Source organism: Catharus ustulatus, chromosome 8, assembly GCF_009819885.2.
Source record: "Catharus ustulatus isolate bCatUst1 chromosome 8, bCatUst1.pri.v2, whole genome shotgun sequence".
Lineage (NCBI taxonomy): Eukaryota > Metazoa > Chordata > Aves > Passeriformes > Turdidae > Catharus > Catharus ustulatus.
Window position 1 is genome coordinate 20,016,905 of NC_046228.1, and position 19,069 is coordinate 20,035,973.

Sequence of the window (19,069 nt, forward strand, 5' to 3'; positions counted from 1 at the left end):
AGTGACTGTCAAACCCATTTGCTTGGTGGTAACCCTTCTCCTGGAGACCCTAGCTGTAAGACTTACTTGCAAGGCAAAAATTATCCCAGTGGATGTGAAAGCTTTCCAAATTCACCCCACTCTGGGATTCTTCTGTTTTTGGTGCTATCTGTCTGCTGTGGACAAACTGGAGACCTTGCCAAGGCCTGGGCTGCAGACTGAGGCAGGATTGATGCTGGGTGGTATTGGCATTTCTGTTAATGAATATAGAGGCTTTCAAAAGTGACCTAGGCTCCATTCCAACAGAGCAGAAGTGCTGCAACACTTGCTAAGAGCAGATCCTGCAGCTACTTCTCTGGGGATGCAGAACAGGTATTTTGACTGCACTGGAGCTTGTAACTAGGTAAGTTAGGGCTGTGCTCATGCAGCAGTTGTGGAAAGCAAGGATGCCAAAGCACTGCACAAATGGGTCTTCCTAATGATGCTGTGCATGAACTTGCTTTTCTTGCCCTAGAAACAGAAAAGGTGGCATTTTTCTGGTGAATGAGAACATGGAAGCATCATTCCAACTGGAAAAAAATAAAAGGGTCTAGGTGGTTTGAATTTCAGAGGGGTGGAAAAAAAAAATCAGTCTTAGAGCTTAGCAGGCAGTTAGCAGTCTTCATAGGTCTTGGATTAAAGCTAATTTGACATCACTGTTGACATAAAAGTACTTTTCTTAATTTTTAAACTTATTTCTTTTAGATGAGAAATAAAACTTGCCATTTTGAGCATCAGGAGCAGTTCAGTGTGGTGTTGTCCTCCTCAGCAGCTGGGCAGCATCCCTCTTTGCTTTCTGAGGTCCTGGGTGAGGAGTACAGCAAAACTCTGCAGGCTGTGGAGGGGAAATGGGGCTCCATCCCCTCCTTCCTGCCCAGCCTGGGGGAGCTCTGGTGCTTGCACTTACACTGAGATCAGCTTGCAGCTGATGGGGGTAGTCCTTGAGGGGAAGGAAAAGTGCTTTTCTCTTTTTTCCTCTAAGGCCTGATTAGAAATTCTTCCTGTTAAGGGCAGGAGAGAAGTCTTAGTTGTATTGCTTTGGGGCCTTTAAAAGGGAGAAGTAGTACTTACACATGGAAGCAAAGAACTGATCAGTAGCTTGCTTGAGGCAGCAGATGTTGTTCTTTTTAATTAGGTTGTTCTGATACTGTGTGATTGGAGGGTGTTTAATGAGTGGTTTTAGTTGCTTTCCTATTCCAAGAAACTTCGGGAGTAATTTTATATTTTTATTTTTCTAGTAGAAATGCTTTTCCCTGCTACTGTGAGGATAGCCAGTGATCTTCATCTTGCGGGCTATCACATATCTAAGCAGAAGAAAAAATCCAAGTTGTATGGTGGGAGGGAGAAAGAGATCACAGTCCGGAAAAAAACATCATCTGAAGATAGGTCAAACAACCTCCTTCTTTGGAGCAGGCCTCTGGCAACTAATGATCTTGGTACAGGAGGAGCTCTGTCTGGGAAAGCTGAGTGTAAACTCATAATGTGCCTCATGACAAATCTTTAGTAGCAGTCTGTAATGTTAATTAAGTGGGCCATTAGAAGAGTAGTATAAAGCACACATTCTCAGTGCACCAGGCAGGGTGCTCTGGCACTGGTTTTAAATGTATGTGTAAGTCAAGACCTAAACACCTCCTGTCTGCTACTGGAGCCTTCCCATGCCTCAGTAAGGGAGACAGAAATATTGGCTTAGAGAGCTTAGATGACTGTGTGGATGCTGAAGGGGCTGTGAGAGTCAAGTCCCTGCTGCCCTTTGTTGGGGTACTGAACCATCCCAAGTGGCAGCTCTGGGTGTGTATCCTATGGGAATTGCATAGATTCCCCTGCAGGGACTGTCTCTTTGGTGCAGAGCTTTGTGTAGGAGGTTGGTATGATGCTTAGTGTAGGGCACATGCAGTGCTAAGTGGAGTTGGTGAGCAAAGAAATAAACTTAATTCCCTTATCCACTCTGGGGAGCCTTCTGTGTTTAAGGCTTGCTACTTGGTCCTCGGCTGGCACGAAGGCTGCAATGAGCAGCAGTGAGATGAGAGTTGTTCTTGTGAAGCACTGGTAGAGGGTAAAAGGCAAGCTGGAGGTTTCTTCCTCTGTTGCATTGGCCCTGTGCTCACTGCCTGTTCTCCAGTGCCACTGGGGTGCTAGTCATTCCCATGGCTCCTGTTATGCAATATTTGCTTCTGCAAAGAGTGTATTCTTTCCTTTCTACCTTCGCAGATGCACTTCTGGCTTACTTTTTTCTAGGCCTCTCTTCAGTTGAGTGTCACTGTTTTTTTTTTTTTTTTTTTTACTTTTTTTTTTTTTCACCATTACTTTCTTTTGAATACCTGTGTGTGACTTCTTGTGCCAGCACTGTGTTTAGCTTCACTGTCTCACCTGGTTACACGGTTCAGTTAAAGCTGGTGGGGGGTGCTGTACACAGTGGCTTAGACACCTGCAGGGGAAAGGAAGCTGCTCTGGCTGGGAATCAAGGCTGAAGAAGAGCAGCTAAGATCTCTCATTTGAGGATGGTGTGTAGTGCTGCTACTGAATCCAGATTTTCAGAAAAAAACCCCAGTGCTGAGTCAGCACGCCTTGTCCCAGTGCCCTCATTGATTCTTCTTGGAAGTGCTGTGTGTGCTGCCTGTTTGTGGAAGCAAAGCCCTGCAGCAGCAACTAATACAGGACTGCTCAAAATTAATGTTTTGTCATACCTGAACTTTCAAAAGGCTTTCCTCACCCTCCAGATCTCTGAGAACAGCACCTGCTTCCAAAGAGCAATCTTGCTTCTTTGACCAAGCTGAAAAAGTTATGTAAAAGCTTGGAGGTAACAATTCCTTTCTTGACTAGCTATGCTCACCTGACACCCTCAAGGTGTGGCAGCTGCTATACTACAAGCCAAGTGTTCATTAATAAAATATCTGAAAACAATTATCATAATAGTGATACTTTTATTAAATTTCTTATGCCTGGGATTACAGTGGATCCTGGAGTAGAGAACTATACAGTATGTTACACATTATAAATACATTTATTTCTGAATATACATTAACATATTTAATATAATGCTGTAATAAAGAAGAGTGCTAGTTTATCTTAGTTAAAAACAAACACAAAATACCCAGCAACCTTATACCATGAATAAAGAAGGGTGTAGAAAATACCAGTTCATGCTACTGTGTCTTAAAACACTTTAAATTCAGTTTACACTGATTCACATTCTGTACAGTCTCTGTAAAAAAACCGTGGAGGGATAATGGAGGATGTAAGTAATGTAGGATTTTTATCCCCTGTATTTATGGAGATATACAGAATATTCACAGAATAATTAAGTCATAAATCTTTCTAGCTTTGGATGAAGCTAGCAAGATATACAGTGTATAACAAAGTCCTGCAGCAGCAGCTACAACTGGAACATTAAACACAGCACCTACTTTAGGGTGCTAACCTTGAGTCAGCACAGCCTTTTTTTTTTTCTTTTAAATGGGGGCTTGGATTGTGGTGTTTGGTCATTGCTTGTGGGATTTTTTTGAGATGCTAAGTAACAACACTAGCAATATACTTTTGAGTACTTGAACCCTGCCCTCACTCATCCCTGCAAACTATGCTGGTCCTGGAACGGCATGGCTGAGATCTCTGAACCCCAGAAAAGATCCTGCTCTGGTTTGGGGGGACTCCAACAGCTCCAGCTGATGTGGATGAGCAAGGGAAAGCATCTGTTGCTGAAAGGCTAAGCCTGCTGAAGCTGATCATTCCTGCCAGCTTGTCCAATTGTGGTTCTCAGGCAAGTTGGGGGTGGGGAGGGATTTTCAAACAGCAATTGCTTGACTTGTAATTTGATTATCATTTATGGGGTAGAACAATCCTTTATCAAGAGGCAATGTTAGTTTACTTAAATATTTGCTTCATGTGTATTAATTATTTTGCTAGTACCAATAAGAGCTAGTGTGCAGAGACCTCTGCAACCATGGAACGTTCAGAAGCGTGCACTGCCTGTTCCTCGAGTCGGGGAGCAGTGGACATGGCAATAAGGCAGCCACCACACACAGTCCTAGAGTTACACAGCTGTTAGTGTATTCCAAAAGAGCACCAGTTTATAAAGGATGTATTTGAATTACTTTCCCTTGCAGCCTCGCTGTCCTCCCCTTTTCCCAGTAGAGATAGCGCGGGCAGAGCCCAAGACTGCCCCACCTGCACAGACAGAGCACAGTGGGACTTAGAAGTGGGAATTCAAGCCTGGTGTCCTGTCCCCCATCAAAAAAAGAAAAAGATTGATTACAGAATGGCTGGGCTTGGGGCAGAGTCTGCCCTGGGTGCCCCCTCCAGTCAGTGGAAAGGCTGGTTCTTGCAATGCTGCTTACTCTGGTCTTTACAATTGTACAGTGTACAATGCCAGCTTCTGTGCAGGGTAGCACCAGAGTCCAGGGGCCTCTGCAGAAGCAGCAGGCTCACAGGATGGGAAGAAAGTAGTGAATTCAGGAATGACCTTAGCTTTATGTACTTTGTTTCCTGTTGGATTCCAGTGAAATGGCACAGCTGGCCATAGGCTGCTCTGAAGGGAGGAACTGAGCTGGTGACAGAGATGGCAACTCAGGTTCCCCAGAGGGAGGAGGCTGTCCTTTCAACAGCCACCTCTGCCCTGGGCAATGAGTCTCTGGCACTCCCCTAGATGATGCTATGTCCCATAAAGCTAATGTTTATCTCAGCTGGAAAAGTTCCCAGAAAGTAATGATAGTTTAAAAGCTTCTGTGTTTCAGGTAATTCTGTTCCTAACCCAGAGAAGAGGAAGCATTTCCAAATCTTAAAAGTCCCTGTTGGTTGTGTTGCCAAGATGCTGACAGCAATTTTCATTTGTAGCTTGACTTCTTAAAGTACACTTCAGATTCAGGAGCAAAGCCATACATAGCTGAGCATGTATCTGCCCACAGACCCTTCTCAACATCCCCCTTCCTTCTTTCCCTTCCAACACTCAATTTTGAGTTGCTCTGTTGACAATTGTAGGACGCAGATTGCACAGAGTAACCCCAGGCTTCTTGATTTTGTGTCCTTTGGTGATCTCGCCTTGACTTTCTGTAACAGAAACATGCAGTGAGTGTGAGATTAGAGAGACTTTCTCTGTATTTAGTCTGTGGGCTAAATTGAAAATGTGGAAGATGAAGCTGAGGCTGGTTTTCTTTTAGTCTTTATTATGGACAGAATGTCTCTTTCCCAAGACATCTTGTTGGCTTATTATTTGGAAGTCTTTTAAGTGACTGCAGATAAATCAATTTAGTACCTTTTATGCTTTGTAAAAAGGCTCTGTGATGTAGCCTGTATGACTAGAGTTGCCTTTAAATTGTGGGCTAAAAAAAATTACAACAAACCAAAAGCTGGGAGACTATTAAAATGAAGATATATAGGCTAGTCCTCAGTAGGCATCAATCCACATCATTGAACTTCAAAAATTGGACCTGTTTCTGTCTTAGCAAGCTGGAGTGTGTGTGGATGTAGGAACAGGACTGCCTCATTTTTGTGCCAATAAGAGATGAAAAACCTCAACCCACAAAGAAACACATGCTGCTTTACTTACTTTACCTTGCTCCATTTGACTCAGGTTATCAGAAAGGCCATAAGTTTTCATTCTTTGTATTTTGTCCCAGAACAATCATGGAGTTTCTCTCAGTTTTCCTCAGCTCTGAAGACATAATGTCTGGCCTTAAGAAATGGAAAAATACAACTGAAGTTGACAGTGGCTAGAAGGCATTCTTAACATTATTGTGCTGTGCATATGTATCTAAGCCATACAATGCAGCTTCCCCCTCTCCAGTCTGAAATTCCATAGCAGATGCTGTCCAAATATTTGTGGCAGCAACCAAAAAGAGAGCCACAAGATGCAGCATTTGGCAGGGAGCCACATTGTAATGGATGTACACAAACATCATTTTGTTCAGAGCAACCAGTATTTTCTGCCCAGCTGGAAGATGGGGGATCGACTTGTGGCTGAATGTCACAGGGAAGTTAAAATTTCTGGCCTAAAACAGTAAGAAATTAAGTATTTTGAAAAGCGATACTAAACTAGCTGCTGTGGACTATCTCCAGCTCAATTTTTTGTTTGTTATTTATTACATATGATTGAAATGAATATAATACATCATATTTGGTTTAAATTACTTAGCCCAGGCCTCCAGGGCTTATGAGAAACATTTTCTAGATACATCTTTAAAATAGGTTCTGTTTAAGGAAAATAAGCTGTTTGTATTTGGGGTTTTTTAAACAATATTTGAAAGTTATTTACAGAAAATAAATAGCTAATTGCTATTTGCTTCAAACCTTCAATTTGAAAACTTTTCAACTCAAAGACTTGACTAATGTGGTGCAGACTCTTTATTTTGTGAACTACTATATTGAGTTTTTTCTGAATGTTGTACATTTTTACGTTCTATTCTGCTCTTAGTTCTTTTACAATAGACTAGTCAGTCTTCTGCCTTGATGTTCTTTAATTCTTTGGTGGTTTCTAAACCCTGAGCACAGGGTTGAGAATACCTTAGTATTAATCTTCCATGTGACAAGCGTCATTCAGATTTGAGTCTGAGGTTTTTGGGCTTTTTTCAACCTTTAGTACACAGTATTGAAAATGGGGTTTTGTGATGTTAGAACTGCACTGTCCTTGCGACTTCACATGAACCACAAAGTAGGTGTCATATAGCAGCAAGTTTTGGTGGCTTCAAACTGAAATTATCATCTTTGCCACTGTATATGAGGTTAGCTCATGCCCATGCATCTGGGCATAAATCTCTACGTACTCCCACAGATAGCCAGGTGGGTATATCTGCACTGGAATGTCAGGAGGGGGTTGCCCAAAACTTCCTGCATTAGATCCTGCCTTGGAAAGTGGAGAACCATGTGCTGGTTAAGTTCACAACACCATAAAGTCAGTCATCCACCTGTTCTGGTCCTTTGCACAGAATAGATGTTGCTTTTCAGGAGCAAATTTATTAGCAGGAAAAAGAAAATGAAATTAAAACCTGAGCCTGTTTAGAACAATCTATGAAAAACCACTGAGTCTTGTGCCAGTATGTTTACCTTGGCAGGCCTCCCCTCTCTCCTGGTAAAAGAACCAAGTTCTCTCTACTATGAGAATTTTTTTGTGGATGTTGAAAAAGAGACAGAAAAGAAAAACAACCACCCTGGAGCAGATCATTCATCATACACAAAGTAGAAGCATGAAAGGGGATTTGCTTTGACCTAGTTACAAAAACAAAGTGACTTTCTCTAATTGCCCAAATGAGTCAAGTGGGACTGGGTGTCAAAAGCAGCAAATCTCTGACTTCTTCAGAACTCTATGTTAATACAGGGCACTAGGCTCCAGCCTGTTCCAGTACAAGACCTGGAGCCCAAGAAAGCCTGGGTAAGCAAAAGCCAGAAAAGTCCATATGTCTGCATGTACAAACAGGACCAGGAGCCAGGACAAACATGTTTCGTAAATTATAGCAAAGCCAGTGGCTTTAAATGCTGAGAGTATCAGGGTTTCAATGTTTGCTTTGCCAAGAGCTGCAGATGAGTGAGACTTCATTGCTTTACCATTCTCATACTGCTGCAAGAAGGGTCTGTCTTACTGTCCAGAATCACTTTTTGGTCTGTCATTGATCCACTAACCCTAACTTTTTAGTGCATAGGAGCCTGAGGGCAATTGAATATCCAAACTGCCACACGAACAAGGTGCCCAACTTTTCCACACACCAGTGAAAAGGACAGGGTTAGTACACTGCTGTTGCTGGGTTTGGGGTAAAAAGAGTAAGATCGAGTACAGATAGGGCTGGGGAATAAGAGTTAGAAGGAAGGAGAAAAGGAAATAGAGGGAGATAAGGGGCATGAGTAGAGGCAAGGGTCTTATGTAGATATGCAGGAGAAGAAAGTTAGTAGAAGAAAAGGCCATTCATCAGCTAATGGCAACAGCCTGCAAAAATCAGTGTACAAGAGCTCTGAAGATACCTGGATACAACCAGGCAAAAAAATCTGTCCATTTGGCATCTCATTGTACGGCATTTCCATGATAGCAGTAGTTCTCCATTCTAGGAGCTAGAATTTCTGCTAGCAGCTATTGGGCTAACCCTTCATTGGAGTTACATTAATTTAGGCAGCAAGGACCTAGCCCTCAGTTCTCATGTAGAGAGTGCTGGCACTGTCCTCTGTGTTGTGGAGATGCAGCAAACAAAGTTATGGAGACAGAGCTTTTCTGAAACCCAAATAAAAGTGCTGGTTCTATTCAGATTTAGAGGGAAGGCTCACAGGAGTTTGTATTTTTTCCCCAGCTGCTTCAGCATCTATTTTAGATGGATCTGTTTGATCTCTCTCTGCTTTGTGTTTCTTTCAGTTTCCCACACAATAGGAGGAAGCTGTCCTGTTACGGGTGCTTGGACCCCAACCAACCTTTTCCCAGCTGGAAAAATCACTCCATGTATTAGAGGGTTTTTTTTTTCCAGCTGTAATTATAAGACTCCCACTTCCCTTATGCATTTTGTAAGGTAGGTACAGGCTGTCTTAAGGGAAACAATAGGACATTCCTGAGTGCTTAAACAACTGCTGTTCCCCCACCATTACCCCCTCTAAAACCAGAGGAGGGCTTAAGCACATTTGAGCTGTTCCACTGAAGGTTACTGAGATCTCAGCTGAAAAAACATACAGGGAGGTGCACAGCTCCATGTACTGCTCCTGCTTTGGTGACTAAGATACCCAGGCTCTTCCTGTTGCCTGATTGCATACACAAACACTCCAAATTCACCAGACTAGCTGGGAGGACTTGGCAAGCGCGCAGGGAATATCTGTGCAAGGGGTAGCTGGCAGAACTGTCAGCGGACATGCACAACACAGTTTAGCTCAGAGGCTGGGCTACAACCAGCCTGGTAGACAAAGTTGCCCAAGGGAGCAGCATGGATCACTTAATAGAAATAAGACCTCATATTTGACCCAAATATCCATCTACAGCAACAAACAGGTCCCACCCATGAGCACACATTCAGCAAACTTCATCTCTTTTTCCTCTGACAAAAACCATTCAGCTGATCCTGACTGCCCTATCGTGGGGAGAAATGCCTTATTTTAGGGACCCTAATGTTTCCATGATTCTCACATGGGTAACATCCAGTTGGGATCCTAGAGCATCTGGGCACTAAGGAAGCAAATGCTACTGCTAGCCAGGACCAGCATATGCAACAGAAATAAGGTAAGGAGTGGTCTTCTCCAGGCAGCAACAACCAGAGGTAAACCTTCTTCCACATATTCCCAACCCTGAGAATCTCCCACAGCATTCTCTCACCTATACAGCTGTGGGCAGGACCTCTTCAGAGCAGCAGAGGACAGCCCCAGCTTGTTCTGGTTTGTCAATCGTGTCTTCCTCATAAGATCTCTCATTCTCCTCCAAGCATGGCTCTCACCCTAGGGAGCAAAAAGAAAACAAAACTTAAAGGACCAGAGGCAAATTGCTGGCAGACCTAATCTGGTCAACATATGATACTTTGGGGTACTCGAGGGCAGTGGGAAGAGAGAAGTTTCTTTATTTCATACAGAGAGGGGTCAGGGCCCACAGAAGAATTTTTAACACTGCAATGTTGCCCAGTGGCTAGCCTGTACCTGTATAGGACACGAGGAGACAGGATTGATGAACTCTGAGTAACACCATCTTTTTTTGTATTTTTTTAGGTAACATTTCTCTGCCTAGGACTCTGCTGTTCTTTCTGACTAAGGATTTCAGAGAGTGAGGGCGCCTCACTGGTGAGTGCTGAGTAGCTGCCTAAGGGCACGTTTCACCCCATTGTTATGCTGTGCTAAAGGAGAAGATCGGTTTGGTTTCCTACCTACTCACATGCACGCAGGGGGCCTTTAAAACAAAACCCAAAAAAGCAGTTTGACCCTCTTATCCTTTCTATTAGGCCAGGTGCATTGGTATCAGCCTTTTTTAAGGTAGCTTTTGTGAACCACGAATTAGAAGAGATCAAGTCTTTGTTTCCCTGTCACGTCAGCAAGCCACAGCTATTGGACCCTTACATTTGAAATGCTAATAGAGATTATCAGGAGGTCAGGTAGTCCCAGGAGGCCATCTCTAATCTTTGTTCTCTCCAGCCCGGGCTCATCTGGACCCCTGAATTTAATGGTCTTTTTTTTTTTCTTTTTTTTTCCAGATATTGTTTTAGATTTCCTAATGTGATGACTGGAAAACCTGGGGAACAGAATAAAAATTATAATGTCCCAGAACTAGCATAATGAAGAGAAATTATTCCCATTTAAGTAAATTTCTCACACCATTGTCACGTTCCTGATCTTGTTCTGCCCTGTCCTGAGGATCCTCCTCTGCTGTGCTGGTGCTGCTGTGCCACCAGCAGAACCATTACTACTACATCTCAAGGAGTTGTGGTCACCTTGAGAGCACAGCCTGGCAGCTGCCCAGCCACACTTACCAGCCCCAGCAATGCCTATTGCAATAGCTCTTCTTGGCAATCTGCAAAGTTTTCAGTTCAAAACTTCAGATGAGTTCACGGCTCAGCTGAGACCGCAACACCTGATTCAGTGCTAGTGAGTTAAAACTGCCTGTAAGCAAGACTGTTTACCCATGGAAATAGCAAACCTCTGTGTTTACTGCTAGGATTAATGTGTGCTGTGGAAGGATTTTGAGGCCTCAGCAGTTAGTCCCTCGTTGTGCTGGTGTTGTCTCGGACAAGCAAGCACTGCTGATACCGAAGAAAGCCTGAGCAGCTGATGCTCCTGTCGTCCATGAGAGTAAATTTCGGGGGTGAGTAAACCTCTTTTGTTCATACAATGCTGTGCACTACGTGGGCTCACTCTCTGATAATGTAGACACAAGTTAAATATATTCTGCAAAGGCAGTACATACCGAGATGTTCTTGCTGATGTCCAGAGCCTAAAAACAAAAGGCAAATACACTGATAAATAACAAGACAGTGAGACCATCTCCCAGCATTTGCAACAGACTAGGCTCTGTTCTCAGCTCTGCCCTGGACTGCACCCATAGCCTTGGTCAAGTCCTTTATCTCTTTTTAGACTCAGTCCTCACATGTGTGATAATCTCTTCTTTTTCCTTCCACCTCTTGCCTCTCTTTTGTATTTAAACTGCCAGTTCATGTGTATAGTACCTGGTAGCCTGGGGCTGAGAGTAACCGACAGAATTCCCATACAGTACCTGCACTGTAGAAATAAACGGGGCATTTCATGTTCAGGATACAATATCCAATACTAAGTGACAATACTAAGTGTGAAGTAACAAGAGATGATGAGGATTCAGTTTAAAGAGCATGGATCTTGGTTCTACAGTCCTGTGCAGTCATCAGAACCTCCCACATGTTTAAAATACTCCGGAAGCTGGCTGGACCCAAGGCAGAGTGTGGAGCACCTTTCAGTCCTCAGCCTTAATTTGGGTTCTGAAGTTCATTGAAGTGTTTGGACCTATTTGCAACTTAAGGGTGGAAATTTCATGAGGTCTTTCCCGTGAGAGACCTACTCCTTCCTCTTTCCTGTTTGCAGGGCTGGGAATACTCTGATTAGAGTCTCTGCTATGGCATTTCAGCACTTCTGAACCCCACCGGAACATGAAAGTGCTGAGGCAGACACAAACAATGGGAAAGAAAGGGAGAGGAAAGCATTTGTCCTTGCTCCCTTGGACTTCAGTGACACAGATTTGCTGAAACACATTCCCTGGAACATGCTTTGAGGACTGGAGCTAATTACATTGATATGCTGCCAGTCTGGTAATAACTGTGGTCAGCTAAGGATTGATCTGCTAAAATTTTAATTAGTGGTAATGAATGCTTGGTTTAATCTCACTAGCATGAGTAGTGGAGGTATTTATGACAGAGTCCACACAGTAAGTTATTTGGAGTTGATGAGGACTAAACCCCATGCTGCTGTCTGCAGAGCTCTTCTCCCCTGCACCACTGATCCATTTGTGCCTTTCTTGGCATAAAGACAGTCCTTCTTCATTGAAAGTTGGGAGCAGAGAGACAGAGACCTCCCTGACCCTTACTGGCCCAGCTCCACTCAGTAGCAGAAAAGGTTGCATTGCTCTCCTGGCACCTCGCTCTGATCTGCCTGGACAGAATTTCTCTCCTCCCAGAGGTCCCACTCAGAGTCAGGTTCCAAGCTTATCACTCACCTTTCTTACTGCAGGGTCCTTTGACAGAAAAGCTTGTCCCTCCATACTCCCAGCTTCTCTGAACTCATTCTCCTTGTTGTTCCTATTGTTTGATGACTTCCTGAGCCCCACTATCAGCTGGCTCTTTCCTGATTCCAGGTATCTCTCACTTCCTGCAACGAAATGCAAGGACTTACTTCTTAGCAGTGTCCTGCTAGGATGGTGTCTGGGCAGTGCTGGCAGCAAGTTATGACTTCAGATGGGATAAGAACCCTAAGGACTTAAAGACAGGATAAGACCCCATGTGATGCCAAAGGCCCTGACTCAGTCCTGCAATGAAGTTGTTCTGTGTTTCACCAGGTATTAGAAACAAGCTGAAATCCAAGGTTTGAAATAAACTGATCAGCCTCATTTAGTGAGCTGGTTCATATCTAACAAACTTTTCATCTGGTTTTATCATCAGTAGGCTGAGCCCAGTGTTTCTCAGCCTTCTAGAAAAGTTGGTCTCTGGATGCAAGCTTTGCAGGAGGGGGTAATTTCTACTTGGTCTGTAGAATAAGTCATCCCCCAGGAATGTGTTCTGTGCCTGCTTGAGAGGGTAAAAGACTAACAACAGGCATAAGGCTTTCCATCTTAGATCAAATCCTACCTTGCCTGAGTGGAGGGAGGCTCCCCTAATGGTCCCATTCAGGCATGCAAAGCTTCCTAAAGACCTATTTTATAATTCATTTGACCTAATCTTTACAGCCACAGCTACAAAGCAAACCTCCCCTCCACCTCGATTCACACACGTGAAGCAGCCAGTGTTAAAATCCTAGGTATAAACAGAGTATTTTTAATTGCTTCTCTTGGATTTCAGCTAGGCTTTAGTTCTACTAAAACCTTGCTCTGTTCCCAGCTGTCTTAGGGAAAAGAAAATGGCTGTTCAGCTTGTTTGGCCAAGTGGTGGCAAACAGGAGGGCAGGTTAGAGGTATTTGAACTCACCATTGCAGTTGCTCGGCTTCTCAGTGTTTGCTCCTATTTCTGGGATGATGGAAAGATCAGAAGGGTTTCCAGTCTGAACAAAGAGGCTGTGAGGTCTGCTCCTTCCAGCAAAACTCGTTTTCATGTCTTGATATGAGTTAAGGAAGATACTGACAGCTCCACAGGAGCAATGCTGCAGAAGGTATTCCTGTACCAGACAAAAAGAAAGTATGCAGGCTCTCAGGCTGCAACAGCCCAAGGTAATGGGTGGTGCAACTCTCCAGAGAAATCGTAAACATTCCAGCCCAGGAACATCCATACTTCTCCTACGACCCACCAGAACCCAGACAAATTATTTAATTCTCTAGAAGTCTGAACAGCCTGTAGTTAGTAATACAGAGCTTTCATGGCTTTATTAGCATGTAACTTAAATTGACTGATATTCAGCATCTTTTCAGTTTGTTTCTCAGAAGGAATGGAAGTTTCTAAACAGAGAGCTGCTCAGCTACGGCATTAGTGTAAATAAACAGATCAGTTATAACAATGACTTGTGTTTTAAGATATTATTTGTTTTGGAGCATGCACAGACAACAATGTCTTGTGCTTTTACTGATGGGATGCCACAGTTTTCTTGTGTGTTACCAGCCAGATTCTCTATGTGGTACTTCAGTCTGTGTACTGTTGCTGGTGGGGTAAGGAAGGAGAGATTTTCTGCCTTGCACAGCCATGTTGCAGAAGAGTTTAGTAGGGTAGGAAGGAAGGAGAGTTTTATCCAGCTGAAGCAGAAAGGGAACCAAGCTGTTTACTGGTTTAGCACCTCTGGAGTCCCCAAGCAACTGACAGTTTCAATGTCACTTCTCATGTGGATAAGTTGTCACAGCAGTGTGGCACTTTGCATTACTTATACCTTTGGGAGATGCTTAGCAAATCTGATGAAAGATATAAGTTTTGGCCCATTGTATTATAGATTTCCCTGTAAAGCAAAGGATGTGGAGCAGCAGTGTTCCCTTTGTGTCCCAGGATCAAAGCCATCATTTCAGTGGTGATGTCTGTTCATCTCTCAAGAACAGCATTGCAAGCACTGGTTATCTACAATCCTCATGACCAGCTCTTAATACCATGCTAACCCCATGTCTGGGACATGGAAACACTTCCATGCTCATAGTCTACATGGAGAGTGTATGTGGTTTGTAAAGGAGTCTTTGAGCACCCTCCAAATTGTGGATGGCAATCTTCATGTCTAAGTTTCATGGCAAATGAGGCAGCAGTGTTCCTCTTCTATTCAGAGAGGCTATGGCTGAAGAGCAAAATGATGGAGAGCTGCTCAAATATAGGAGATGCAGACACCACAGGATACCTGAGAGCATCCAGTTTTGTAGACCACGTTGCAAGCACTGAATGTTACATCTGAGGATCCAAATCCCCACTGAACAGTATGAGACAAATGCATCTGAGAAGACACTGCTGGGAGATCTTCAGAAGTATTAGAAAGATCAAAGTTTCAAATATTTAAATGAAAGCACAGTGCCTTTCATTTCAGTGGGAGCAGGGGAGGGGGCACATACACCAGATGAGTTTGCAGCTTGGAAGAGTTACTTTGAATGAGCAATGACTCACAGTTGTAAAGCTTCAGGAAATGTGTTTAACAATTCCCAGGCTCTATGTAGGAGGCTGCATTCCTCTGAGTGTGAGAGATGGGTACATGGAAATGACAAGCTACTCTGCTCTGCAACGTGACTCAGAACTTGGCTTTGGCTCTGAGGAGGAGTCAGTCACCTACTGCAGATCCAGTCCCAGCAGGTGGGAGAGCAGCACCAGGGGAACAATGACGCTATCGGGACAATGAAAGACTCCCCACAGCACAGTTGGGAAGAAATAGCTGAATGTGATAAACCCTTTTTGTTCCTTTGGGGAGTGCTAAAATAAACAAAAAGGCAGGGGAGGAAAAAGATGGAAATCTGGTGTGTGACTGAAGAAGAGGTGGGTGGGGTAAAGCTTAATAAAATATGCAGGGGCTAAAAAATGCTGATGGAAATGCTAGGAAGACCCTGAAAATATTTGCAAATTTCAGTCAAATTTTCCAGCTAGCTCTGGCTGATAAAAATGACAAATGGGACCACTGAAATGGTTTCATATCAGAGATTCTTCATCTGGCAGCTCAGGAGCACAGGAAGGGAAAAAAAAATGGAGCTGGGTCATGGTAATGCTGTTTCTCCTTCCCCTAGTGTCTGTTTTGTGAAAAATTCTGGGATTTTGACAATTTGAAACCAGAAGGAAATGAAAGATCTTATAATTCAAAACACAATTGCTAAGGAGCTCAGTGGATTTTGTTTTGAGAGCATTGAGGAGAGGAGGTGTGTTCTTAGAAGTTTATAACTGTAGAGAAGAAAAAGTTACTGACTTGGAGCAGGCCACTGCATGAGGTGAGAAGGGTGCTTTTTAACTCGACAGATGTAAGCACATTTGGGAAACAAAACTGAATAAGAACAGAAACTCAAGCCCAACCTCAGGAAACTAAACTCATTGTGGTGGCTGAGGCCTCCCTGAAGACCAGAGGACCCAGCCCAGGTGTGTGTTGGATGTGGTAAATTAGCATCTTCCCACACACAGAACTTTCTGTTTGGGCCATGAGTTTATTATTTAAGATGTATTACTCAATGGAAGGTATATGGTGTCTGCTTACCTCTTTTATCTGACTCATCTTCTGCTCTTTCTGCAAGCTGCACACTTGTTTTTGGAGACGCAGGTTGTGCTCTTGAAGCTGACCAATCTTCTCAATCAGTTGGCAGATGTGCTCTAGGTATCCCAGACCAGATCCCAGGGCTTTGCTGTTACTTTGATTCACCTGCAATGACAATGCATCTTGGACCATGGAGTAACAACAGAGCAATTCCTACTAGGATCTGAGAGCCCTGCACACTCCTTACAGTTATGTCCTGTGATAAAGTCAGGCTTCCTCTTGCAAGGGGCTTTGTTCTTACCACAGATTTGAGCTACAGAATCACTTGCTGAAACTCTTCTCTGGATTACTCAGCAATTTCCACTGTCAGAGGGACTCTTCTGACTGATCACAGGCTGATGCAGAGGAGAACCTCATGACAACCTGTTTCTAGTTCCACCTCCCAGGCTAATTTTTGTCTTTTATTGGCCACAGAAGCCTTACAAACAAATACAGTTCTACTGCTATGGATGGCTGGGGCTAGTATGGGTCAGCCCACAGTCCTCAGTGCAAGTCACATTTGTGTGTACTGAAGCTGGGCTTGGCTCCTACCAAAAGCACATATCTGCAGGTTGCTTTGATTTGCTGAGTTGTGACCAGCTTGGGGGTACTCTTTGTCTGCTGTGCTCTGGCCCTCATCACTGGTGTGTCTGTCTGTGAGAGAAACACTTGAATCAAGCTGCCAAAGAACATCTTTCCACTAGTCTTTAGTAGATCCCAGCTTACATCCCTGCTGCTACTTCCTCAGTCTTGAAGAGATGCCTGAAGAAAGTTTGCAGGCTCAACTTTGCTGTCTGGTTGTGGAAGGATAATCTCTACCACTGATTTCTCTTCACCCAGGAGCTGCCAGAGTCTCACTGCTGCTCAGCCAAGGGCAGTGCTGGAGAGAGAGAGCAATCCTATGGCAGAAGGAAAGCTGTGATGCTTCCCAGGCTCCTGCTCTGCACCTCACCATTCCTGGTGCCGGGAGTTCCCCGTGCATGGTGAGTGTGCTCCCTGTGCCGTGATCAGAGTGTGTGGGACGTGCTGCTCACAAACACATGCAGGGGCTCACTTCCACCTTGGCGTTGCCTGCTGATGTGCGTGTGATATCAGTGAGTAAAATAAGCCTCGGTCTTTACAAAAGCAGTGCTCTAAGTTTATCTTACTTCAAAAAATAAGTTCCCTCTACAAAAGCAGGAAGCTTACTCTGTCTCCTTTCCCACAACAATCTACATTTTTGGGGAAATGCCAGCCCTGGGACTCTTCCTGTCTTTTCATTATGTCAGAAAGCTCATGGTGTGCTCAAAAATAATCAGCATTAGGATTTACTTCTTTTTAAACAAATGATGATATGACCTTATTTATAAACAGGTATTATTAAATCCAGATGCTTTTGTGTCTGAAGTTGGGACAGAGGTTGTTGACTCCAAGTCAGGCAGTCATTCATTTCATGACTTTTCCTCTCAGGCAGAGCCTGTAAGAAGTGGTGGCATGACAAAAGTTACTCAGCCCTAAAACTGAGTATTTACTGTGGCTGTGCAATGGGAAAGGGGCACAGCCCCAGGACCCAAAGGGAGAGCACAGCCTATGTGGTATCTGGTGGGAAAAGCGTGAATCAAAAGCACTATAATCAACATATCTAAAAGCAACTAGAGATTTGGGGGTGCCAGCTTCAGAAGCACAATTTTCAGAAAGTACATGGGTATCAGCTTCTGAAAATTTGGCCATTTTGAGCTGTCCCAAAACAGTCATTTTTCATACACTGTTCTAATGGATAGTCAGAAGTTCTTTATTACCCCTGAAAATACTGCCACACTGTGCCCTCTTTTTGCGCATCTAGTAGCTCCCCTTCCTGCCAGTATGCTACTGCATGTCTGCTGGCATGTCTGTACTGCCCTAAGGAGATACTGAGCCAAATCCAACACATTATACCTGAGGAAACACAAGGGGAGGCTACAGGGGACAGATGAGATCTTGGAGAATATGATTAGTTAGGGTTCTAACTTAGATTGGAGAAAAAGGATTAAGCATTTGACTATGACCCATTCACTGCTCCATCTTTGTCCTGTTCTTAATGTTGTACAGTCCTGCCTCTTGATTGTGGCTGCTGGGTTTGTAGGGCAATATGGGGGCAGGGGAGGAGAGAACAATGTCCTCTTTTTCTGTGCTCTGTGTCTAGGGCTGAAGGCACTGGAAAGCAAAAGAGTGTTTGGGAAGGGCAAGGAAAAAACCTGGCTTTTAGCAAAGTAAGAGAGAATCTCTAACTCCTGAGAGTAAATATAGGTGCCCAGAAAATGACAGGGAAAAGGTGTAAAGTAGTTGCTTCAGGTCTTGGGGCAAGGTGGATCTCTCCCTGTAGAGGATTTAAACAAGACTGAAGGTTGGACTCAAACAGTGTTGCAACAAAAGCTGTGTGCCCATTTTTGAGATGATGAAGCCTATGAAGAAGGAAAAATATCTTGTCTACTTTTCTGTAAGGTGAAGATGTGAAGGATCATAAAGACACAATTTAGTGATCAAATAGTTAAAGCTTCTCTAGGAAAGTAAGAACCTAATGTATAAATACGTGCCAAATTTTGCTTTTAGGCATGAGACTGAGCCATACCCTCATCTGGAAGAGACAGAGTTAAAGGCTCCCAGCTATGCTATGCTGAGTTACATTACGGTTTTTTGACCCGGAGGAGTTAAGGTGGACTACATTGACGTAACCAAGGAAGGATCTCTGCCCTTGTCAGTGCTCACCTGACTAAACTTTGGGCACAGTTTTTCAGTATGTGTGTCCCTGGCAATAAACCATGACAGTTTTACTGGCCCACAGATTTCTTAGGATTCTTAAAAATACAGGATCAGCATCTGCACTGGGAACTTTGTCTTATCTAGAGCCCTCTAGCCAATATTTTCCTCTGCAAATCACATATTTTCCTCTGCAGCTACCCAGCTCACAGAAGTGGGAGTCTGTTTTCTTGTCTCTGGGGAACATTGTGCTCATTGCAGCATCTGAGCACTATGAAGATTTGAAGTTCAGTGGGAGCTGCAAGAATGAGAGTTGCTTTCTAGTCTCTTGTCCAACTGATGCATAATCAAAATCTGCATGTCTGATCATCTGGTCAGCACTTTATCGAGCCTCATTTCAACCATTTTCTGTTACTTGGATGCACTTGATGTGCTTTTCTACAATTGGGCTCAATGGAGAACTGTCCTGGGCTAGACCTAGCAGCAGGAGCTGAAGATGATGAGCAATTTGCAAGGGAAGCATTTCTTTGTTCAGAGAAATGCTCACTGGTGTATCTTGCAC

The 19,069-nt window shown here is 43.7% G+C and overlaps 1 protein-coding gene across 5 annotated transcripts in view; it reads right to left on the reverse strand.

Moving 5' to 3' along the window:
* Window positions 1–2,919: 2,919 nt before the first annotated feature.
* LOC116999590 overlaps window positions 2,920–19,069 on the reverse strand; it is a 29,789-nt gene continuing 13,639 nt past the window's right edge. For 4 of the 5 annotated variants that reach the window (XM_033066428.1, XM_042779534.1, XM_042779535.1 and 1 more), the window contains exons 3-9: window positions 15,757–15,918; window positions 13,095–13,281; window positions 12,131–12,282; window positions 10,856–10,882; window positions 9,284–9,402; window positions 5,558–5,682; window positions 2,920–5,058 (exon numbers count right to left, since the gene is read on the reverse strand). In XM_033066428.1, the coding sequence (XP_032922319.1) occupies window positions 5,586–5,682; window positions 9,284–9,402; window positions 10,856–10,882; window positions 12,131–12,282; window positions 13,095–13,281; window positions 15,757–15,918 (744 nt within the window). In that variant the 3' untranslated portion in view covers window positions 2,920–5,058; window positions 5,558–5,585. The remainder of the gene's footprint in view (window positions 5,059–5,557; window positions 5,683–9,283; window positions 9,403–10,855; window positions 10,883–12,130; window positions 12,283–13,094; window positions 13,282–15,756; window positions 15,919–19,069) is intronic. The other variant, XM_033066426.1, reaches the window with a different exon arrangement.